This window comes from Monopterus albus, unplaced genomic scaffold (assembly GCF_001952655.1).
Source record: "Monopterus albus unplaced genomic scaffold, M_albus_1.0 scaffold354.1, whole genome shotgun sequence".
NCBI classification, from domain to species: Eukaryota; Metazoa; Chordata; class Actinopteri; order Synbranchiformes; family Synbranchidae; genus Monopterus; species Monopterus albus.
This window is the reverse complement of record NW_018128234.1, coordinates 620093-642068: the sequence shown is the minus strand read 5'-3', so window position 1 is coordinate 642068 and position 21976 is coordinate 620093. Positions and strand designations below refer to the sequence as shown.

Sequence of the window (21976 nt, the reverse complement as noted above, 5' to 3'; positions counted from 1 at the left end):
ACCTTAGCAGGAAGAACGGGAAACTATGGGGTCCTGACAGTCAATATGCCTTCATGTGTAACAAGCATTTTGTCACTGTTAAGTCAAATATCCAAATGTCAGCTCAGGCTATTGTATTTCTGTAAGTTCAGCTAAAGCATTCTGACAGTATGCAACATGTCTACAAGTGTCTTAGCTAACTACAGTGGTGTGCGCTAACATTCAGACAGCTAACTTGTCCCATCATTGTCTTAGTTGTCAACCACACCCCAGCTTCCCTCTAGCTTTGGCTTTATTTTAGAAATAAACTGTTATGCTAATTTTCCTCCCTCCCTGCTGTTAACGAGCTGCTGTAGTTAGCTGAGGCACCTGCAAGCATACCAAGATGCTTGTGCAGACACACCAAGTATCAGGATCCCGTTTCCCTGTTATTCCTGCTAATGCCTTGCATCTTATCCTCTTTTGTCTTATAGTTTTGGGATTTGTATTTTGTCATCCTACCACACAGCTGCTTTAAGGCTTTTTTTTAAGACCAAATTTTCAGAGACACCTTCATGCAGTACAAGCTCAATAGAGAGTGAAAATTGCATACCTTTAGAATTTGTGCGAGTGTTGTCAAACAATGGGGTTAAATGTTTGGCATGCATGTCCTCCTGGGGCTAGCAGAAGAGTTATCTCTGTGACTTGAATGCATGTAACACGAGAGGCAGCAGCTGAGGTTCTGTTGTCAATTGTTCCCTAAGGGTGATGCTACAGAAGGGCATTGCATTCACTAAAGAAAAAAAAAATTAGGACCTTATCTCGTAACTATGACTTACTGTCTCATAATTACGAGATCTTTTTCTTATGAGATAATGCAGGGGTTGAAATGGTGCAGAACCTGCCTGAAAATCATTTGGTTTTAACAAATTATTTAGTATCAAAGTAATTCAGTGATAGTTGTCGGTACATCCAATAGTGCACAGCAAAAGTGAACTGTTAATAGCTAATTCGGTGTGCTTAGTGTTCCAGAACGTAAACAAATATGGGCTACAACGGGCCTCGAAGTTGTTGTCTACAGTGCAACTCGCTAGGCTGCATGTATTGAGCAGGAGGTGGAAAGCTTCAGAACCTGCTTGAGAAACACTGGGTTTTTAGGATTGAATTAAGAAGAAATAATAAAAACCCAGGTCTTCTCAGGCAGGTTCTGAAGCTTTTAGGCAGGTTCTGCAGCGTTCCAACCCCTGCATTCTCATAATTAAGAAAATCCATCCATTATCTATACCGCTTATTCCTGAACAGGGTCGTGGGGGTGCAGGAACCAATCCCAGCTGACACTGGGGTCCACCCTGAAGAGGTCACCTGTCTATCACAGGGCTGACATGTAAACAAACAACCACACACACTCAGTCCAATTTAGAATCAGTAGTCAACCTAAGCTGCATGTCTTTTGGACTGTGGGAGGAAGCCAGAGTACCTGGAGTGACCCCACGCAGGGGCAAGAAGAACGTGCAAACTCCACACAGGCCTGGGCTTGAACGCAGGACTTTCTTGCTACGAGGCAACAGCGCTAACCACTGAGCCTCTGTGCTGGGTAATTATGGGAAAATGATCGTGTTAATTATGAGATCGGGATCTTGAATTTATAAAATAAGTCAATTACGAGATTTCTTTGGTGAATGCATTGGCCTTCTATATGATGCACTATCCTCACCCAGATTTTAAACCTCCATCTTTTTTGGGGTTCTTCTCCTCAGGGTCTCCACTTCTAAGGTTGATGATTTTCTCCTGCTCCTGTTGCCACCATGGAAAAACTCTGCCTTACACATGCTGCCATTTTAGTTTTTTCATGTCAAAGCAGTCTCAGTAATGCTTTATTTTACAGGTCTGTAAATTCCAGTGAGTTTCTAAATAATTTCCTAAGACGTTTCCTGGAAGGAACTATATAATTTGGTACAAATCATATTTAAAATTAGAAATTGATCAGTTGGTACACTTCCAGTTATTTAAAAATGCAAACTGAGGCATTTTCATCTGGAAGCAAAGAATATAGTCAACACAAAAAAAACTCTTTCAACTTTGTTCCTATTTTTATTTGTAAAACTACGTGATACTTTCCAGGAAACTTTCAAGAAATTCCTAGGAGATAGCAGACTTGTAAAATAAAACGATAAGGCAGCCTCTATATACTTCCACCCATGTCTGTACATCACTGTCTGATATCAGCCTTCTGCATGTACACAGAGATTGGAAACGTGCTGCATCACAACTTGGGGTTATTTTTAGGATTTTCCTTTTCCACATTTCAGGAATTCTGAAACTTCTAGGAGAACTCGTATTAATAGATATGTCTACACAGAGATGCACACTGTGTCTCAGGCTTCCAGACGTCTGAAGAATTTTGTGGAATAAAAATGATTAGATGATTTCAGTTTCAGACTATAAAGGTATTCAATTTTGTCCCCACATGAATTTGAATTTAGACGATATTCATAACTACTACTTGAAGGTATTACTGTATTATATTTACAGCATGTTTACTTTTAATTTGTGGATCTTTTTCACACTCTTGGGCCTTAAATTACTGTAAAGGAAAATAAGCTTGCTCCACTTTTCAGCCAGTATTGAGCTTGTGGGCAGTATCTGCAGTAAACAGACAGCAGAATATGTACAATTTACTGCATTTATAACTAGGTTACTTCCAGGCCTTCGTGGAAGTGCCGAAATGATCTGCATGGAGCATGAGAACGATATAATGATTTGACAACACTTTATGCAAAGTATTGTACTCACACAGGAAGAGCCATAAATCTGCAGCATTTAAACATGAAGGTTTGGGGGGTTGTTGCTTTAAACTGCTCTAAAGTTGCTGTCAGATGCAGATGGAGCTTCATTTGAGTTAGGAAAAATTCTGTGTACATATCTTCACGCATGCAAGCTTGGTAGATAGTTTTTATGAAAAGCTTGTCTGTAATGTAGAATCATTAAAATGTGAAACCTTGTTCTGTTTTCTACTTTTTATTAAACTATTCAGCTTTTTTCTTTGACATCGTGAAAGCTCAAAGTGTCTGGTGATGAGTAACCTGACACGAAATAACTATGAATGAATATTAAATTATATTTTTAAATTCCACTCATCTCAAATATCCATTTTGCTTTCTTTAATTCCTCAAATTGTTTTTTTTTTTTTATGCCACATTTTTAAATTGCAGTCTATAAAGATGAGCAGACTTTGGATGAGAGAGATTCTGAAATATAAACAGCTGGAACAAAAACTACTTGGTAAACAGTTTTTGTCAAGAGAAACATAGGGTCAAAGAGGGACACTTTAAAAACTACTGGGATAAAATTTAAGATTTCACCTGGAATAAACTTATTTTGAAAAAGAAAAAAAATTGCATGAAGTGGTATTTAATTATGGCCCTTTTCATAGTCAAAGTTTAATGCATGTTAATTCCAGTTGTAATTATCTCAAAATGCCCCTTTTCCAAAATCCAAATAAATGTTGTATTCTATAACAGCAGTCATTTGGAAATAAGATTAGCTAGAATTAACTAAAAATAGTCAACTGCAAATAAACATTTTGCATAAAATAGAAATGTATAAGATAAAGAAATGATCTATAGTAATACACCCACTGTACTAGATCAAACCATTGACCGTATATAAATACGGACAATGCGTCACCACTTCCCTCCTTGCAAAAGTGAAGCCAAAATATCATGACTACAATGCATGCCATCTTGGCATTTTGCAACCCTGATTCTGTGCAGTAGCGATCGAGTGGTTGAGTGACGTATCGGAGCGCCAGTCAAAGCTGTCAAATCAACTGAAATGCACCTCTTTATACATCAACAAATAACTTATTAAAAATTAATTTATCAGAAAAATTTTGATTTGTACACACATCAGCATGATAATATCTACAAAAATCACCTCTGGGAAAACTCTGATTAGTACTTTTGAGTTCTTATTTCGGCTCACATCCCATCCACTAACATGGAGGGGATGGGATTTATGACCTATACTTCAATCAGCCACCAGAGGGCGATTGACTCACAGTGGCTTCACTTCTGGGAGCTGTCGGGCTGTGCATCATATATACAGTCAACGGGTGTATGCATTTGATTGATTCAGCTTCACAGTTATGCAATCTAAATCATTATGGAAATAATTTGCCTTTCTGTTAAACCACCAAGAGCAACACATCCACTTTACCACTGCATGAGGAAATAACATTTGTGATTGTAATTAAATCCACAAAGCAGCAGTTTCTGTAATACTTTTATTTTTTCACATTTTCATTAACAGAAGTCAAGTATCCAAGGCATTTGTAGCATGTCCACAAATCTACATTTTGCCTTTGTTCAGTGCAGCCTTCCACTCAGTCAGAAACATGGTTCTTCTAAAAATAAATACAATACTGATAAATAGAAAAGAAGAACTTACATCTGTCCAAAGGAGCTCACACAGACCCAGATTCAGTGTCTACAGTGACATATAAATGGAATGATATGGAAACAGCACATGGAAATAAAGGAGGATGGAAACTAATGACAGTTCAGAGGATGAAATACTGAGGCCACCTGCAGGACCAATTTGAAATCTGACATTTTTCCTCATTCATTTGTGGCAAAAATTATTTGAGCCTGTTAAATTCATAAACAATCTCCAAAATACTGAAATTTCTTTTAGATTTGTTACAAAAATAACTCTACAAGATGATAACACCCAAGACATCAAATAAGTGGGAAATTGGTTTATTCACTTAATTTACCAGAGTGAGATGAGAAGGTATGTGTTAGCTCAGCATCAAGACTGACAATTGAAGGGGGATTCATCCGCCACTAAAAATAGTCCCTAACAAATGCACTACTTTCTCATGTTTGTGTAAGATCTGCTTAACACTGCAGTGAGCAACGGTTTTGGGGAAATATTTTGCCTTTTTATAAAAGTGAAACTATAAATTTGTGAGCTTTTTTATATAAAGCTATTTTCACAAATTTAAGACAGTAAGCTTAAACTTACTTAATGAATAGAGGTTTTGGCATGAAGTGCAACAATAATAAGATTTTGCGCTTAATTTCCAAGACTTATAAAGTAGTTGTCAGAAAGATGGACTCGATATTTCATCCTCTCAGCATTGTTTGTGATGGAAAAGCACAACACCAGCAGAGCAGGAACATCTCAACATGACAGAACATAGGAGGATGAGTGTCTCAGTGCTTCACTAACACTAAATGATCGGCACACGAGTTAATCGTGATTTTTGTTGGCTGTTCTCACTTTTACATGAAAATGGGATGCAGTGTTTCTGATTTGCTGTATGTGCTGTGTTGAGACCTGAAGCCATGAGTCAAGTTTGCTTATTCACTGTTTCTGGCAGCTGTAGGAAGATCACTGACTAGATTAATTTATCAAACTGTGGCTCTGTTGTGTCCCTCAGATTTTTTCTTTTTCAATCCACCTGTCGCATTAAAGTTCATCTAATAACCAGAAATCATCTCTCTGCACCAAACAAGCTCCAATCTGCAGAATGTTCAACACTGTGCACCAGAATTTGGACTTTTCTCTCTTGGATTAAAGGATTTAATACACTGGAGCCTTGAACCCACCGTCTCTCTCATGCTCTAATCCTTTTTAGATTAGAGATATTTCCAGACAGACATGAGATGTGAAAAACATCTCATCTTGAACAGCACAATAAAATTGATCTTGTAATTGTAAACTAATAAAAGGTCAATAGGACACAAATGTAGTAATGATAATAGATCTTTCATTGTGGAGTCGTAACAACATCACAAACCAGGAGTGGTGTTAACTTTCAGTTACTGTGAATTATACTTTGTGACTGACATTTGTCAGCAGTCAAGTATCAAAATACTGAACAGCTTAAAATGCTTAGTCAGATTCTTATTCTTACTTAATCTTTGATCAGATAATTTGGAAAATAAATCAACAAAACAGGAGCCTAATCTAATTTCAGACACTTTACAGGAACTTTGCCGGCTTAACATCTAGAGACCAAAGTGCTGAGTAGAGCTGAATCAACTCTTCCATTATCTGGTCGGTCAGCTGACAAAATTAATCTGCAACTATCTGCAATGCTCGTTTTTGGACAACAATGGAGCTCTATAGATTGTTGAACACTAATTATATAGAAAATAAGACTTGTCCTCGAATCTCAGCCGTCTTCTAGGGAAATCCTGAGATAAGTTATATTCTCTTCAGTTGTACCTGGGATTTTAGGCCAAGAATCCATTTGTCTTATTTAAAACATCTGATTAACAATTAACTGGCTAAACATTAAAGTTTAAATACTGTTTACTGTTCTCTACACTTGCAGGAATATAATACTGAACCATTAAGTGATTTTTAAAGTAAAACAAGCCAAACACTGTCAAGGTTGAACATTTTCTCTTTTTTTGCATCTCATGTCACAGAAAACTGAATTAATTAGGGTTTTAGATTCTTGGTCAAAAATGACTTATTTTAGTCAAGAGATAACTTTTTAATTGGGAAAACAAATGGCAGATTGATTTATAATGAAAATCACTGTTAGTTGCAGTCTTAGTGTTAAGATAACTTTTATTAAATTTAAAAAATTGTTTATCCTCCCCAAACTGAGGTTCTGAAAAGATTTTGTTTAGCTACTGTAGCAGTAAATGTTGTACCGACACTAGCGCTCAGAGTTTCATATACTAAGTTCGACTGGTTAACGATTAGGAAAAACACATTTTTTCAAGCCAGGAATTTAGCATCATATACTGTTTATGAACATTTATACAGTAAGTGGTTTATAACACTGTAATGCAGGTGGAAGCTGAAACATACTGTAGGCTAACACTTAAATGTCTTCATACCTCTTTACAGCAACATTTTTGTGTTATGAACATTTATAAATGGTAGCATATTACTTAGATGTAAGAAATGTGCTGAAAATAAGTGCTGCCATATTTTTGTTTTGTTGCAGTCGAATTGGTTAAAATCTACATTTCTCAAAAAACACTACATCAGGTTCCAGCATCTGAAGTCTGGCTGCTTTTCTTCAGCCTTATGATGGTAAATGTACCACTCCTGGTTTAAGGACTGATGACTGGACTAAACTAGACTTAGCCTTTAACACACTATAAGAGGTATTTTCCTCATTTTCTCACATATTGTACAAATAATCCTCAATTCAAAAAAGCCTCAAATGTAAAAATCCTGCACGCATGAGACACAAACGCCACAGTCCACACTTCAGTTCCTCTGCTGATATTCAAGCACTGCTCTAGGACATGTTTGTTGAATTAATGCCCTCCTGTCTTTACATGCTGTTCCATATGTTCCCAGCAGGTGTCCTCAGAGGACAGCGACAGTTTACAACTACTGCATCTTTATGTACATGAACCACTGACTCCACAGGCAGCACTGCAGTCCCAGACACTGAGGACGGATTTGTAACAAAAGCACAAAGGCTCTCAGCACCAGTGACTCACACTGTTGCAGCACTGCCTGTCATGAGCACCTCAGGAAAATCAGTGGTGACACTGAAGTTGTTGAAAAATGCATACTGCGTTCCTGCCATTCCTACAGCTCAGAGATGCTCGAACCAACCCTGTTCTAGAGTCATCACAAACGCTAACCTGCCAACCACGGTGGAAGCAAACTACCGCTAAAATAATTTGATTTGTATAAGTAAGATTGTCAAACTGTAAGATGTAACTACTTAATGATTACAGCACTGACATATTTCACTTTAAAAACCGTTTGTCTGAATTTATTCTTCCAGTGATTTTAAGTGGTATAGGTTCAGACCTCGGTTTACGTTCAGTCAGTCATGTGACCCAAGAACAACACGTTCACATGAACTACTGGAATCCTCACGTAACATCATGTGATTTTATTTGAATCTGAATTTGTGAATCCATACCAGTTAAAATAAAAGGACAACTCAAACTGCAAACAGTCAAGTGAGTGTTTGCAAGGTCAAGGTCAAATATTCCAGTGCTGTAAATTCTGTGGCATTTCATTTTCACTTGCTTATAACATTCAAATAATTTCAGAATTGCTTTGCCTCCATTAGCTGCTAAATCTCACATTTCCACTATTTTACAAACTTATTTTAGAATAAGATTTAAAAGTGATTGAACTGTTACTACTGAAAAATGAAACTCATACCTTCCCCGTCAATTTTTCCTTGTCAAAATACCAGATGGAGTGAACAATCAGGAGACTAGATGTAGGTTTCTGTGCCCAGCCTGATGTTTGCTGTGATGTAGCTCATCTGATATGGGTGAAAGCTCCAGGACTGCTACAAATTTAAGCTTGGGGTGAGACTGTTTTGTCAATTTGTATTTAAAACAGGCTGAAATAATATTTTTTTTTCACCAGTTTCAGACATTTATGAGCCCAATTAAAGACAAATTGACTTAATAAGATGGAGAGTTTTGTCAGTGTAGTTATGAATTGGTGAAATGACTGCAGATTATTATTACAACCTGCTTCAACTCCTGGGCCTAAACTGGAGACAATCCAATCAGCAGAACTGTAATTAACTATATTTTTGATAATCAATTACCACTCTATCAAGAATAAAACACTAAATGTTTAATACCTAATAGTTCCAGCTTTTAAAATGTGTTGCTTTTCTCTAATTTAACTCACTGAAAACTGATCTCTGATCTTGGGGCTGTTGGCCAAAAAAAACAAGATGTGAAGACATCGTCTCGGGGTCTGAGAAGCTGTGAAGGGCTTTTCTGACTTTGTGTTAGATCTATTATTAAAGAATAAGCAGTAGACTAATAAATAAAGAAAATTATCATTAGCTGCAGCCTGACTTTGCTCATGATCCTTTTCAGTATTTTCCCTGTGATTTTGCTAAATTATGAGGCTGTTCTTGCCCTGGAAACTACTGGTTTTCCACACTTTGAACTGCACATGTGCAAGCTGTAGTCTGACCTGGCAAGTGGTTAAAAAAATGCACATCCTTTTCTTTCAGGCAAGAAGGTCATTTTCTACGACAGTTTAATAATTTACCAACATGGCACGAGCCATTACATTAACTCTGTATCCAAAATCCATCCCAAAACTCACTAGCAGCTTTTATTTCTGGAGCCGACAAAGAAGACATGACTACACTACGACCTCTATGTGATGCTCATCTACTTGTCTTTCTACACGTTAAGTACAATGTTGGGGTTACTGTAGGAAAATGACTGGCTGTATCTTTCACTGAGCCTGGTAAGTCATCTAAAATACAGTCTGTCAAGAATTCCAGAGCGCTTTCCCAGTCCAAGTTTGAAAACTTCTCCAAGCACAGATTCTTCTTTCCGTATTCTTCCTGTGTGAAGGGTTCACGGTGACTTGTCCGGTTGGGAATGTGGTCAGGAGGAAAAATGCAGATCCCGTTCTTTTCAGGCTAAACCACTTATCAGGGTGTCAGTCATGGAGCAAATAGCTTGGGTGTACGGAGATTCCAGCGGTAATATTACGTGTCATTGTGTCAGAGGAGCAACAAAAGGCCTTGCATTGGATAGGAATGCATTCTGTGCGTGCCAAGCTGTTTAACCCAGTGACCTGTTGTCCTGTTCCTGTTACATTTTTAACCCTAAATGACCAAAAAGAACAACAAAAAAAAAAGACGCTAAACAGTTTTTCCACATAGCACCATTCCATCGGTTTCCAATTAACACTGAATTGCAGTGTATCACATTTCCAAAGGTTTTGTTTTTTGCTCCATGAGAGTGCTGATATGCAGTGCCCGCAAAACAAAAGTAGCTCACATGAGGGCGAAGAAAAACAAAAATGAAAAGAAAAAAAAGCAGCACACATGTTATAGGAACAAGGGGACGGCTGGCGAAGCTGAGGTATCTCTCCAGGGGACTCGTTTCTACAGGGTGACCACAGTCTGACAGATGTCCAGCGTGTTTGTGCATGTACTGTACATGGTGACAGAAGGCACATATTGCCAGTGTGGAGGAGGAGCAGGTGGGGTTGATGTGCAATGAACTCACTCTCATCCAAAGGGAAGTTAAGCCTTTGTCCGCTTGCTGCACTGGCAGGTGGATCACAAAGAAAACACCCGGACGCTTCCAGCCCAGCAGATCTGTCATGTCAGGAGTCTCCAGGCTGGTTGGTCCCCACAATAATCCAACCTTTTATCATTTAGCTGCTGATCTGGAGGTTCAGAATAAATCATGGCCTCCAGGTGATGGTTTTTTTATGAACAAAACTTACAAGCCTCCGAGTATCTTACCAGCCAACAAGAGTGTTGAGATGAGAGCATGAACTCCGTGTGACGATTGGTGCCATTGACAGCGACTAAAATCCAGAGGACTGGGTTTCAGAATTAAAGAAATGTCAGTGGGTAGGACCTGCCTCGCTACCTGCCCCTGTTCTGAAACTCAGACTCGGACTGAAACATGTTCCAGCGATCGGGCCGGAGTGGGGGCAGGAGCTGCAGCAGGTGACGGCACGGCCGCAGGGGTAGGAGTTATTGCTTTTAGCTCATTGCCGGGGCAACTCTGGGTGCTGACACCACGGTTGAGGGCGCCAGCGCGAGGTGGACCATTAATGGGAAGCCCATTCAGGTCGCTTCGTGGAATGTTGACAGGGCAGGAGCGGGTACGGGCGTGACCCGACGAGGCTGCCTACCGTGTCGACAGGCGACAGGTGGCGCTTGAGCCACCGCTCGACCCGTTCCTCCTTGTACTTGATGGAGTACCAGGTGAGGAAGATGAAGAGGAAGCCGAGAAACTTGAGACTGGCGGCCAGCCCAAAATAGATGAAGCGCAGGGAGGTGACATCGTACTCCCAGCAGGAGCCATGGACGCCGCAGTCCTGCTGCCACAACATGCAGGTCGTGTCAATGACAGCACCGAAGTAAATAGGTGTCGGGATGTAGGCTGAGTAGAGGAAAGAAGTAAAAGACGAGGGAGAGATAGATGACATGGAAGGGGGAGGAGGAGAGAAGGAGCGGGACAAGAAAAGGAAGAAAAAGGAGAAAGTGGTAAGAAAATTGTACGCGTAGGATCGAGACAGAAAAGAGCGATTAACGGAAAGAGAGTCAGGAATGAGAAGATTAAGTATGAAAGCAAAGTCAAGAAAGAATAGACAAAGAAATGAGCAAAAAGAAAAAAGAGAGGGAGAAATGGTAAGAACACAGAAGAGGGTGAAAATGAGACAGATGAGGACAAAAGGCAAGAAGAAAAAAAAAAACACAATGAGCAGAGAAATTAGCACACCTGACAGGGACACTGTGATTCAGCATCGCTTGTCAATCGTGAGAAACAGGTGGAAAAAAGAAAATGGTGCAGCAGATGATGAGTTTTCCTGCTCTGCCTCCAAAAACACTCAATCCTACAATTGCCATAATGCAAAAACCCAGCATCTGTTGCTCCTCTTCCTGCCTGGCTGATGCACACCAAGTCTGTAACATCCCTGGCTAATTCACACTGACAGCAGCTTTCTGAGCGCCCATGTATCAAATCAAAATTACCTCCTTGCTCCGCAGGGAACAGTGAGTAACGCTAAATCAGCCCATCAGTCAGCAGTTTCAGACTGCACAGTGCTGACGCTCTGATCCTGCGTACTGCCGAGCTGATCGATTTTTACAGCACTGACACCGGTCTCCTCAGATAACGCTGCTAATTTTGTACTGTTAAATTTAGATTTTTTTCATGTCAAAAACAAACAAAAAAGAAATAAAAGGGAGCCGTTCTCTGTTTTGTTTTTCTACTCACCAAGAGTCCTGAGGAGAACAAACTGCATTCCCAGAGCAAACGGCCTCTCCTGCTCTGCTACAGACCTGCAGGACACAGGAGGGTGGAGACTGAGCATCATGTTATGAGCACGGCATGAACTGTCATATCAGTAGCACATGGTTTGTATACAAGAGGCCAACAATCAAACTGAAATACAAATGTTAAAACACCTTAAAACTGGGTCCTACAACACAGAACTAGACAGAGAAAAGCAGGACACAAACGTTCACCTGTATTTTAGAAGGTTGTACCTGAGGGTGACGATGATGGCGGAGGGCTGGGCGCAGGCAGTGATGAGCGTGACGATGAAGAGGAAGATGAGGAAGGGGATGAGGGTGCTGCAGGTGCGGTCGCACTTTCCTGACACGGCATAGCCGTTCTCGTTCAGGTAGGTCTTCACGATGACAAGCTGCAGCTGGTTGCTGCCCTGACCACTGGACGACGGTGTGATGACCTGCCGGCTCTGGACGCAGGCGCAGTCCGAGTAGTTACGAATCTGGACGGCAGATATGTATGCCGTTATAGCAACTCTGACGTCAGTACCATCATCACAGAGACTGTCTGCCAGTCTGTCTCTGCCTCTACACTTTACATTTTAGTTGAATTAAGTGACACAGTCCTAAACTCTTGAGGACATGAAAATATTTCATCTCTATTTAAAAATTCAGTTCACTTAGCAGCGATCTCCAGTTCTATTAAGCTCCTACAGAGAATCAAACTGATATTCTCAGCTCTGTTCGTGTCTTGGCAGTGAATCTAAAGATACACAGCTGTGCTAGCTTGTTATCCACTATCCCCACTCTTACCCCGGTGCTATCATTGACCACGCTGCTGCAGCCGGCCAGGCAGGGGTTAAAGTATGTGATGCCATCAGAGCCACAGACCGGAGCATACTCGTGGATTTTACAACCGCAGTTCACATTGCAGCCTCCGGTCAGGTTCCTCTGGGTCATGGTGAGCGTAGGTCTGGAGAGAAAACATGAAGAGAGACACAGCAGTTGTCCAGGTGTTGCATTTTAGAACTCAATTTACTTCTAATCCTTACTGTTTTTTACAATGGAAAAGACAGAAGAAGGAGGGACATGAGAGCTACAAGAGTATGACACGGGCAAAACGACAGTAAGAAAGGTTACAGGAAGAAGTGAGATGAAAGGGTGATGGAGACAGGCAGACTAGAAGCAGAAAAAGTGATCAATGAAAGATGAGAAAGGAAAAAGAGATAAGAGGAAAAAGATAAAAACAGCATTTAAGAACAGATGATGAAGAGAAGAGGGCAAGAAGGACAGACTGACAGAGGGAGAAGCACGAGTGGAACATGGCAGAAAAAAGGGCAGTCAGCCAAAGATCCACTGTTCCAAGCTGTCCTTGGACATTTTCCATCGTTGCCATGTTATCGCTCTCAGGGACACACCGTCCAAAAGAGCCCGCCTCCGTTTACTGGCTCGTTATCTGCTACCCTGCACTGATCTGAATGCTCGCTTCCTCCCTGACATCAGCCACAGATGGGGCGATAAAAACCACCACTGCCTCCATCGTGCCAGAAAATGATTTAATATGAAAAAGGCCAAGCTGCAGTCAGCAAACTGCTGTTTCAGTTTTTTTTTTTTTTTTTTTGGGAAACCAGGAAAAAGACCCTGTTTAATCCTGGAATTATGAGGAGACCTGAAAAGAGTAACACTACAGGAGATGTTTGAAAAGGCCCTAAGCAAATGTTGACTTTTAGAATATGTGCCTAAAAATAAACAAAGAAATCATAGATCAAAAATCAAAAGTGGGGACATTTGGAAGCATTAAAATTTTTCTGTATTAGCTTTGACAAGTGACCCAGTGCAGCCTGGTGTCATAGTGAAAGCTACTTGTATGAATTTATTCCAAAGGCCAAAAACTGTTTTATTGTAGTTCATTATTTATTTGCCTTTTCTGTCTCTACCCAAAATGTACGACAACAGTAAAAACAGCAAATGTCTTTTTGTGCTTGCTTCAAATTGTCCATATCATTTAAGTAACCTAGCCAGGTTATTTTATGTTAAAGGATAAGCCTGATACTCTTCTGTGTTTTCATTAAGAAAGTCACTTTCGGCTTTTCTCGCTTAGGGGAACAGCAAATCGTCATATCTTCCACTTGCATGTTGCCATTTGGCACGTGTTTTTTACAACGGATGCTCTTCCTGATGCAACCCTGACTCGAACCTAGGCCGCAGCAGCAAGAGCGCTGCGCCTTAACCACTAGCCTACCAGGGACGGCTATACTGTTTTGTTTCCGGCTATTATTGTCAACAAAACAAAAATCAGTACATTCCAGCTCCCCTCAGAAACTAAAAGGCCTTTTCCATTTAAGATGCTGGGCTGTGTGTGTAAGGAGTGTAACCTGCCCTCGTGTAAACAGGAAGTGGCATGGAGAAAAAGACCTTTTAGAAGCAAAGCGGCCCAGGTACGGAAAGCTCCAGGATACGGCTCATTGAGTTCCAATGGTCAACAAAAACCTTAAGAAAACAAATCAAAACACGAGACTCTTCCTTTACAGTCTATCTGTAACAGATACGTGTGCTCTCCTGTCTTTGACTCTGCTTTTCTCCTCTCTTTCATCCTTTGAATGCATCTGGCTGTCTGCATCTGTCCTCCACTGTCACATCACCATGGAAACCGAACACCAACCACTCAACGCCCAGTGTAAATTTTCAATTCAGATTAGACAGACAACCTCGGCACTGCAGCGATGTCGTTGTTCCTGGGCAGCAGTGACGCATGACAACCCACCGCTTCACCAAACTGAACAGACAGTGTCCCCACTCAGAGCTGCTCACCCAGTGGTGTAGGGGATGTTGATTCCTCCAAGGTTGATGCTCTCACAGCCCACGATGAACAGTGTAGAGAAGCAGAGCAGGGAGACTCCACTGCAGATCATGGCCAGCTTGGCCGACTCACGAGCGCCCAGCTTCAGCTTCTTAATGATGTAGCCACCAAGGACAATGCCCACGCCGGCGCTAGGCACGATAATCACACCTGGAGGGAAGACAGGCACATATTAGAAATACAGAGAACTCTCTGGCCAAAATAACAGAGTTTTATTCAAAGCATTGTACAGCGAGCTGATCCTAACTGCTGTAGAAGCACGAGACAAGTCATGTCTCTTTTGTAGCTTCTAAAACTCCATGCCAATAGGTTCAATGACATTTGCCCCAAAATTAAATTTTCAAGTCCTTGGTTAAATGGACGGGAACAGGCCTATGCTTCCAAGAAAAGACCGTCTGGACAGAACAGATGAAAATCTGAAGAGAGAGATGCATTGGTCCTCTCATCTGTCTTTAATGAACTGAAACTGGCCTCGTGCTACTAAGGATGAACCCGAATATCTGGCTATTCGGATATTTGTCCATTGGATAGGTAATCGGTTTTCAAATTATAATTTGCAGATAATCGGATATTTTAAAATTGTTTAAAACCCAAAGCACTTCCAAATGGGTACAGAGGTTCTCTAAGATGCAACAATAAGTTGGAAATCACAGTGATTTCCAACACCTCATTATACGTCTTCTGCTGAGGGAATAGAAGCAGGCAGGTGGGTGCCAGTGCCGTGCTCTACCCACTCACCTACCAAACCACAAACATACTCCACAGAGACCTTCACAAATCCTTGAGCAGGTTCCCAAGCAAAAGTTTCATTTGAGTCACTAGATAATATGAAAATATGTATGAGTGGCAGTTTTAATCAGGCACTTCAAGCCCACTCCACCTACAGCAGAGACAGTTATATAACTCGAGACGAAAACATTTGTGATGACAAAAGTCCTCCAAGATGGAGCCTTTAAAAATGTGAGTGCAAATGAAAACTTTCCAAAACAACAGAAATGGAGATTTTAAGATATAATTTGTTTATTCAGTTGTTAAAAGCTTAGCCAACCATTACGGAGCGTGTGATGTGATTTTTTTTTTCCCTAAAGGAGATTCTCTTATTTTGTAATTAAACTCTTGAAAATTGCATTGAACAAAAAATGTTTATGAACAGCAAGTAAAAAATTTTAAGTTAGTTGAAAACTTTGTCATTATGATGAAATAACACCTCCAGTCAGGTCTGTATATATTTGGACAAGGACACAGTTTGTGCCTAAATGGTTAATGCACTGTTTTTTTTTATCCCTGGGATTAAAGCTGATGGTCTACACTTCATTAATATATTGACTGCTTTATTTCAAGTCCACTGAGGATATGTACAGAGGCAAAACACAAAAATTGCATCCTTATCCAAATACTTATGGACCTGACTGTATGTGTACAGGGGTGGCTCTCCAGGTTTAAGGTACAAACCTGACAGACTGAACTCCTCTATGGCTGGGCATTTCACTTCTATAACATAAATGAGCTGGTCTATAGAAAGATCACTGCATCAACAAACAATTCTGTAATATGACTAGCCTGTAGGTCTGTACTCATACTAAAGGCAAATTTGTTGGGTGACCATAAATGCATGATGAGAAATACAAACAGGCGACAAAGACTTCAATAACTGAGTGGTCTCCTCCATGATGACAGTGCCCCCGTCCACAGGACATGAGGGGTCACTGACTGGTCTGATGAGGATGACCATGATGTGAACCATTCCATAAACTTTACACCAAGTTGATGTTCAAGCATCTTTTATACTTTATGTAAACTTTAGTGTTCGCTTGCCAACATGCACAGTGTTAGCATGTTAACATGCTGTGTATGAGCATGTAATGGATTAGCCTTTATGCTTGTTTAAGCATGCACATGCTTCAGCATGTGACAGTATGTACAGCACATTAGTGCACACTAGTGCAATGTGTGTGTGTGTGTGTGTGTGTGTGTGTGTGTGTAATGCACACAGTGCTGTAGCTCAGTGTCCCCAGTGCCCCCCTTCATTTGAAGACCAGCAGTTTTCTTATTATTAATGTGTTGCCCTGCAGCTCGAATCCGACAGCCTCTCCTGCTCTGTTCTTAGATACAACCAGCAGAGCTGAACTGGCGGAAACTGAAATCTTGGGTGTTGTATGAATGTTCTGTAGTCTGTCTGCTGTGGAGACACTAGAGGGGAACGCAGCTAAGAAAGTGCAGAGCATTTCTGCTTTTAAAAATGCTCAGTCCCACCACGTTTGAGAGTTTGAGAAACACCAGATGTACAGAACATACCAAAGAAATGACGATTAATGGAGACAATCAGAGATCAGATTTTCAGACAAAGATCTGTGAGTGGATCAGAACCTGGCTCAAGTGATGAGGTAACCTGGTGCTGTAGAATACTGTGGTGTGAAATTCAACTCACCAGTATAGATGCTGGCACTGGAGGCCGGGATGCCAAACTGAGACTCAATGAACTTGGGGATGAAGGTGATGAACGCGGTGACGATGGCACTCTCCGCTGTGTAGGACAGACTGACGAACAAGAAGGTCACGTTGCTGAGAATCCTCACTGCGGCTTTGGGCAGGTCTGGAAGGGGGAAAATTAAAAGCAATGTAAAGACCTGTACTGATGTAGACATGCTCTTTGTTTACAGTGCATTACAACTGAGGAGCACCGCCTCCGTCATACAATGCTTCTGTTCTTTCCTCTGAAGGTTAACATGTAAGGTGTACACACCTACAAACTTGAAAGTGCGATGGTTGCAACAGTTGGTCATGCACATAGCAGGCTGCTCAATCTGTGTTTGTAGACTGTCAGTCAGTTAGCTACAGTATAGTTGCTAAGAAGCTGAGTGTATAACAAGTATTTTAGCAGAAAGTTCAACACTATTTCCACTGGTTAATCCATCCAGCCATCCATCTTCTGCTTTTCATTAGAGGCTATTATAATACATCGATGTGGAATACTGAAAACAATCTCATATAATGATAAATAATACCCACAGCGATCTGCGCTGAGTTTAAGATAGATGTCGATCAGCTGGACTCATAGTTTAACATCACCACGTCTGTGTTGTCTGTGTCAAAGGCTGTAAGTTAATATAAAGAGGAGCACAGAGCCATGCCTCTGAGAAACCCTCCATTTGTAGCTGGCATCACCAGCCTCCGCTGACAGGTCACAGTACTTTACAGTAACCCAGTCTGGTACCTTTTAGGTCCTTGCCAAAGCCCATGGATGACGTGACCATCTGACTCTTGTTGTTGCTCTTCTCCTTGAGGACGTCATCATCACTGGACAGGTCATCCAGGCTCAGCTTTTTCCTCCTTTTCTTCTTCTTGTGTCGGGGCGGCAGCTTCTTGGGGAAAGCGAACATGGGGAAGATGACCAGCAGCATGGCCGTGGCGCACAGCAGGAAGCCGCTCCACCTAGGCAGACGAGACAGGAGACAAAGTTTTCTTCTTATTGCCAGTAAGAGGTCAATTCAGGTTGAGTCAAAGATGGAGGACGCCACTCCTCACCTCTGTGCTATCAAAAGTCACTGTGGACTTGGTGTCATTTTATGTTTGTGCCTTTTTATTGTGCACACAAATAAATAAATAAAGTGTAGTCAGACTTGTGCTAAATCACCGGTACACTCATCCATCCTCTTCCTGCTATCATCACCTATAATTCATGTAGGAAGCCTGTGGCTGTTTGCTACTGAGTCACTGGTTATGCTGTCAGTTAGAGGATGGCATCACCAAGTGCTGTAAATAGATGACTAACTGCATCTCACACACACCAACAGAGTCACATTTGGATATAAGATGTGCACAGAAATGTGACCAAAAGATCAAACATGCATCTAATGTAATTCAAGTGACGCTGCATTTCTGTAGATTCCTGGTTTGTAAAGCTTCCTGCCCACAGTACAGATTGTTAGATTGTTTTCATTGGCGGCCGTTTTCACACTGCTGATTCACTCTTGTGCGTGGTGGCACAAACTCTAATGACCACACTTTTAGCAGGAAATGAGGAGGAACAAAGCATATTCAGGCCTTGTGGGCTGTTACAGATTTCATTACTCATTTGGGGGTAAATATTCATTCATGGTGTGTTTTTACCAGAATTTAGTCTGTAAACCTTTCTCATTTGAAGAATATATTTTATTTAGCTTGCATTCTTTATTTACCACTGATGCACTGAGCAAATCTGACTATTTGTCAAAGGATAAGGATTTTGCTTTTGCCAATAAACAGACCAGAACTAACAAAGCGCTCGTCCATCCCTCAGGTATTTCTGACCTGCCTACCCTGTCTCTGGCTTTCAGGTCTGAGCCCTTTGGTTCCTACTGAAGGCATACGGCACATGTTTAAAAACAGCTAGACACTAGTTTTAGAAAAAGTTTCTCAAACAGGAGGAAATTTCTTGGGGACTAGATTAGTCCACATTTGGTCTCTATTCAGTGGCGGTGTGTGTGGGACAGAGCCAAAGTAAACTACAGTGTCACCCAGTGCAATCAGTACATTTTCATAGTTCATAAAAATCTAACAATGTGATTTACTGGAATTTTTTTTGTAGATTCTGTCTCTCACAGTTTAGGTGTACCTACAAGGAAAATTGCAGATCTGTCCATTCTCTGCAAGTGGGAAAACTTGAAAAATCAGCAGTGTATCAAATACTTATTTGCCCCACTGTATATAGATTCAGACATGTATTTCACATTTCTGTCAACTAAAAGCAGCTCTCACCAGTTGCCGATGAATCGGGGGTCACTCTGGTCAATGTTGACAACAGTCTTGGGGTCCACATAAAAGCCGATGAGAACACCTCCCAGCAGATATCCAGCTGCTGGACCCAGTGCTCCCATCACATACATGATGGCTGAGGAGAAATTAAGAATAGTGTTCAAGCTTTGGCCACTAGGGGCACACAAACACTAAAACAACCCGACCACATACTGCCAGCCTTTTAAGTTGCACAAAGTTAGACAGCTGCCTTCATCCACATCCAGCATAGGGAGCACGAAATTAGCATCCCACTGATGCTGAGCTGGAGTTAACCTGATGAATGTATCTCTGATATTCACTTTCCTTTTAGCTCTGGTTTGGTCTCAACCAACAAGAGATGAATGATTTAATGAATAGAATGTATAACACTTGTTTAAGGAGCAAAAATCTTAAGATTTTATTTATAATAACTTCTATTTTATCAGTCACATGATTGCTTGAAACAGCTGCAGGGTGCCTGACAGAGGCTGCTTTGGCCACACTCAGAGCTAAAACTGCCAACTGTTTTCCTCCATCATTTTCTGTGTGTCCTGTCTTTTTCCTCCACAAACAGCCTGGGGTCCTTTTCCATGTTTCAACCAGATGATTCTTCTACATGACCGCTCAACGTTTTAAGATAGTTGTGTCATCCTGGTTAAACTCAGTGGCATTTCTCCAGCTTTAACTCTTATGCAACTCTTCAAATCAAAACTAATCTAGCATTGAGAGCGTGGTACAAAAAACCATCTGTATGCCATGTGTGCAAATCAAATGACTGTGCAATAGGGGCCTGCATGAGGCTGAGAATACGATTTACCCAATTAGAAGGAATTAACATCTTAAAATTCTTTGGCTAGAGTTGAAAGTGAACCCACAAATCTGGTGGCATGACTTAAAAGCAGGTTTTAAGTCACGCCACTGTTTTAAGCACTGGATCAGAGTCCTGAAAGCTCACTGGGAGCACTGGGTTTCTGGCAGTAATGGTGTCAAAGATGCCTCGTGTAGAACATTTAGTCATCAGTGTTGACCTTTTCAGAATGAAATGGCATCTACAACAGATGTCATAGCTTAATGTGGAATAAATAAAGATTCATCTTTTACTTATGGAATAATCATTGCACTTTTATAATGAACTACAATATGCAGGTTCTGCCAAATGTCCAATACTAGTCAGGTGAGCACACACCGGGTTTTATCAGACAAATTACATAATGACTTCTCAATAAAAGCCTGTTTTTGACTGAAAGTAGATTTCCTTTCAAAAAGTCACCGAAATAAAGACTAATGAAAATCATACAGGAGAATTTTAAGATATTGCTTCCAAATTCCACCTTTTTGTTTCCTGACCATCTGCTTTTGCTTCCTGTCTTTCTCTTGACCTTGGCACATTATGGCCTGTCAATAATCCAGAGTAGCATGATGCTATTTTTAATGACATGTTGCTGTACAATCGTATACACATAATGTTTTCTTGGATAAACTGTGTCCCACTGGTCAGATTTTAATTCCAGTTTGCTTGGCATCATTCATTTAGACAGCACTGTTTCTTAAAGCAGTTTACAGAAAAAAACATATTACCTGTACTATTAGCACAATTATAGCTGCAATGATTATTTTTCATTACCCATCAAGCAGTCAGTTATTTTTTGGATTAATTGCTAATCATTTATAAAAGATAAAAATGGTTCAAATTCTTGTTACCCTGGTCAGCATCTTCAAGTTGCTTGTTTTGTCTGAGCAACAGTCTCAACTGCACAGATACTGAACTTAGAACACAATAATGCAAACACAGAAAAGCAGCAAATCCTGCCACTTTCTTTAATAAATGACTTACTGAACTTATCATTAAAACTGAGTATTTTACTATTCAGACAACTGTCCAGTAAAGTCAGTGTTAATTATCCCCCGTCAGAATTATTAAATTCAGCAGCTCTACAGTTACTCATCTGCAGAGCATCTTCACAGAAGCATATCTTCCACCCTCCATCTCTCCACTCCACTATTTTATTACATTACATCATCTGACTGGGATGATAAAGCCTGGAGATGGATGAAGGTTTGTGCTTTCCGAGGGGACCCAGTAGCACTGTGGATAATCCCTTATCCAGCTGGAGAAGAGGGAAAACCCTCGGCAGGCACGCTGCCATGTTATGCAACACGGTGCCAACCGTCAGCAGAGGGATTAAAGACGAGCAGGCTGCTAGTGGTTAGGCTAGCGACCGGGTGCCACTAAGATATAAGGAGCCACAAACAAAGAGAGAAAAAAACTGAAAGGCATGGAGATGAAGCACGATGATGAGAAGCACTCTGTGCAACACTGTTGCTCTGATCAATCAAACCAAGACAACAGTATCCATATCAAGCCTTAGCGGGTCATCTCTTAACCGGAAGATTAGCAGTTCGATTCCCGGCTTGGCCGGTCCACATGTCAAAGTGGCCTTGAGCAAGACACTGAACCCCCAGTTGCTCCTGGTGCTTGGGAGTGTGATTGAGTGGATGGCCAAATAGTGGGAAAGTGCTTTGAGTGTGCTGCAAAGCATAGAAAAGCGCTACACAAGTATAAGACCATTTACCATATTTCAAAATGACTGAAGTAAGGTGGAGACCAAAAGAATGAGGGTAGGAGGAAGAATGAAAAGCATGAGAGGTGAGACAAAGGCAAA

General features: G+C 40.9%; 2 protein-coding genes across 5 annotated transcripts in view; one reads left to right on the top strand and one right to left on the bottom strand.

Moving 5' to 3' along the window:
- Nucleotides 1–2960, top strand: part of stard3nl (STARD3 N-terminal like) — a 21120-nt gene extending 18160 nt beyond the window's left edge. For 3 of the 4 annotated variants that reach the window (XM_020625418.1, XM_020625416.1, XM_020625417.1), the window contains one exon: nt 1716–2960. The gene's annotated coding sequence lies outside the window, so the exon portion shown is untranslated. The remainder of the gene's footprint in view (nt 1–1715) is intronic. The other variant, XM_020625419.1, reaches the window with a different exon arrangement.
- Nucleotides 2961–6061: 3101 nt separating this feature from the next.
- LOC109974929 (solute carrier organic anion transporter family member 5A1-like) overlaps nt 6062–21976 on the bottom strand; it is a 23694-nt gene continuing 7779 nt past the window's right edge. The window contains 9 exon segments of the mRNA XM_020625385.1: nt 6062–10578; nt 10580–10847; nt 11685–11749; nt 11957–12201; nt 12512–12671; nt 14510–14708; nt 16987–17151; nt 17773–17990; nt 19296–19428. Of these exon segments, the coding sequence (XP_020481041.1) occupies nt 10347–10578; nt 10580–10847; nt 11685–11749; nt 11957–12201; nt 12512–12671; nt 14510–14708; nt 16987–17151; nt 17773–17990; nt 19296–19428 (1685 nt within the window). The 3' untranslated portion in view covers nt 6062–10346.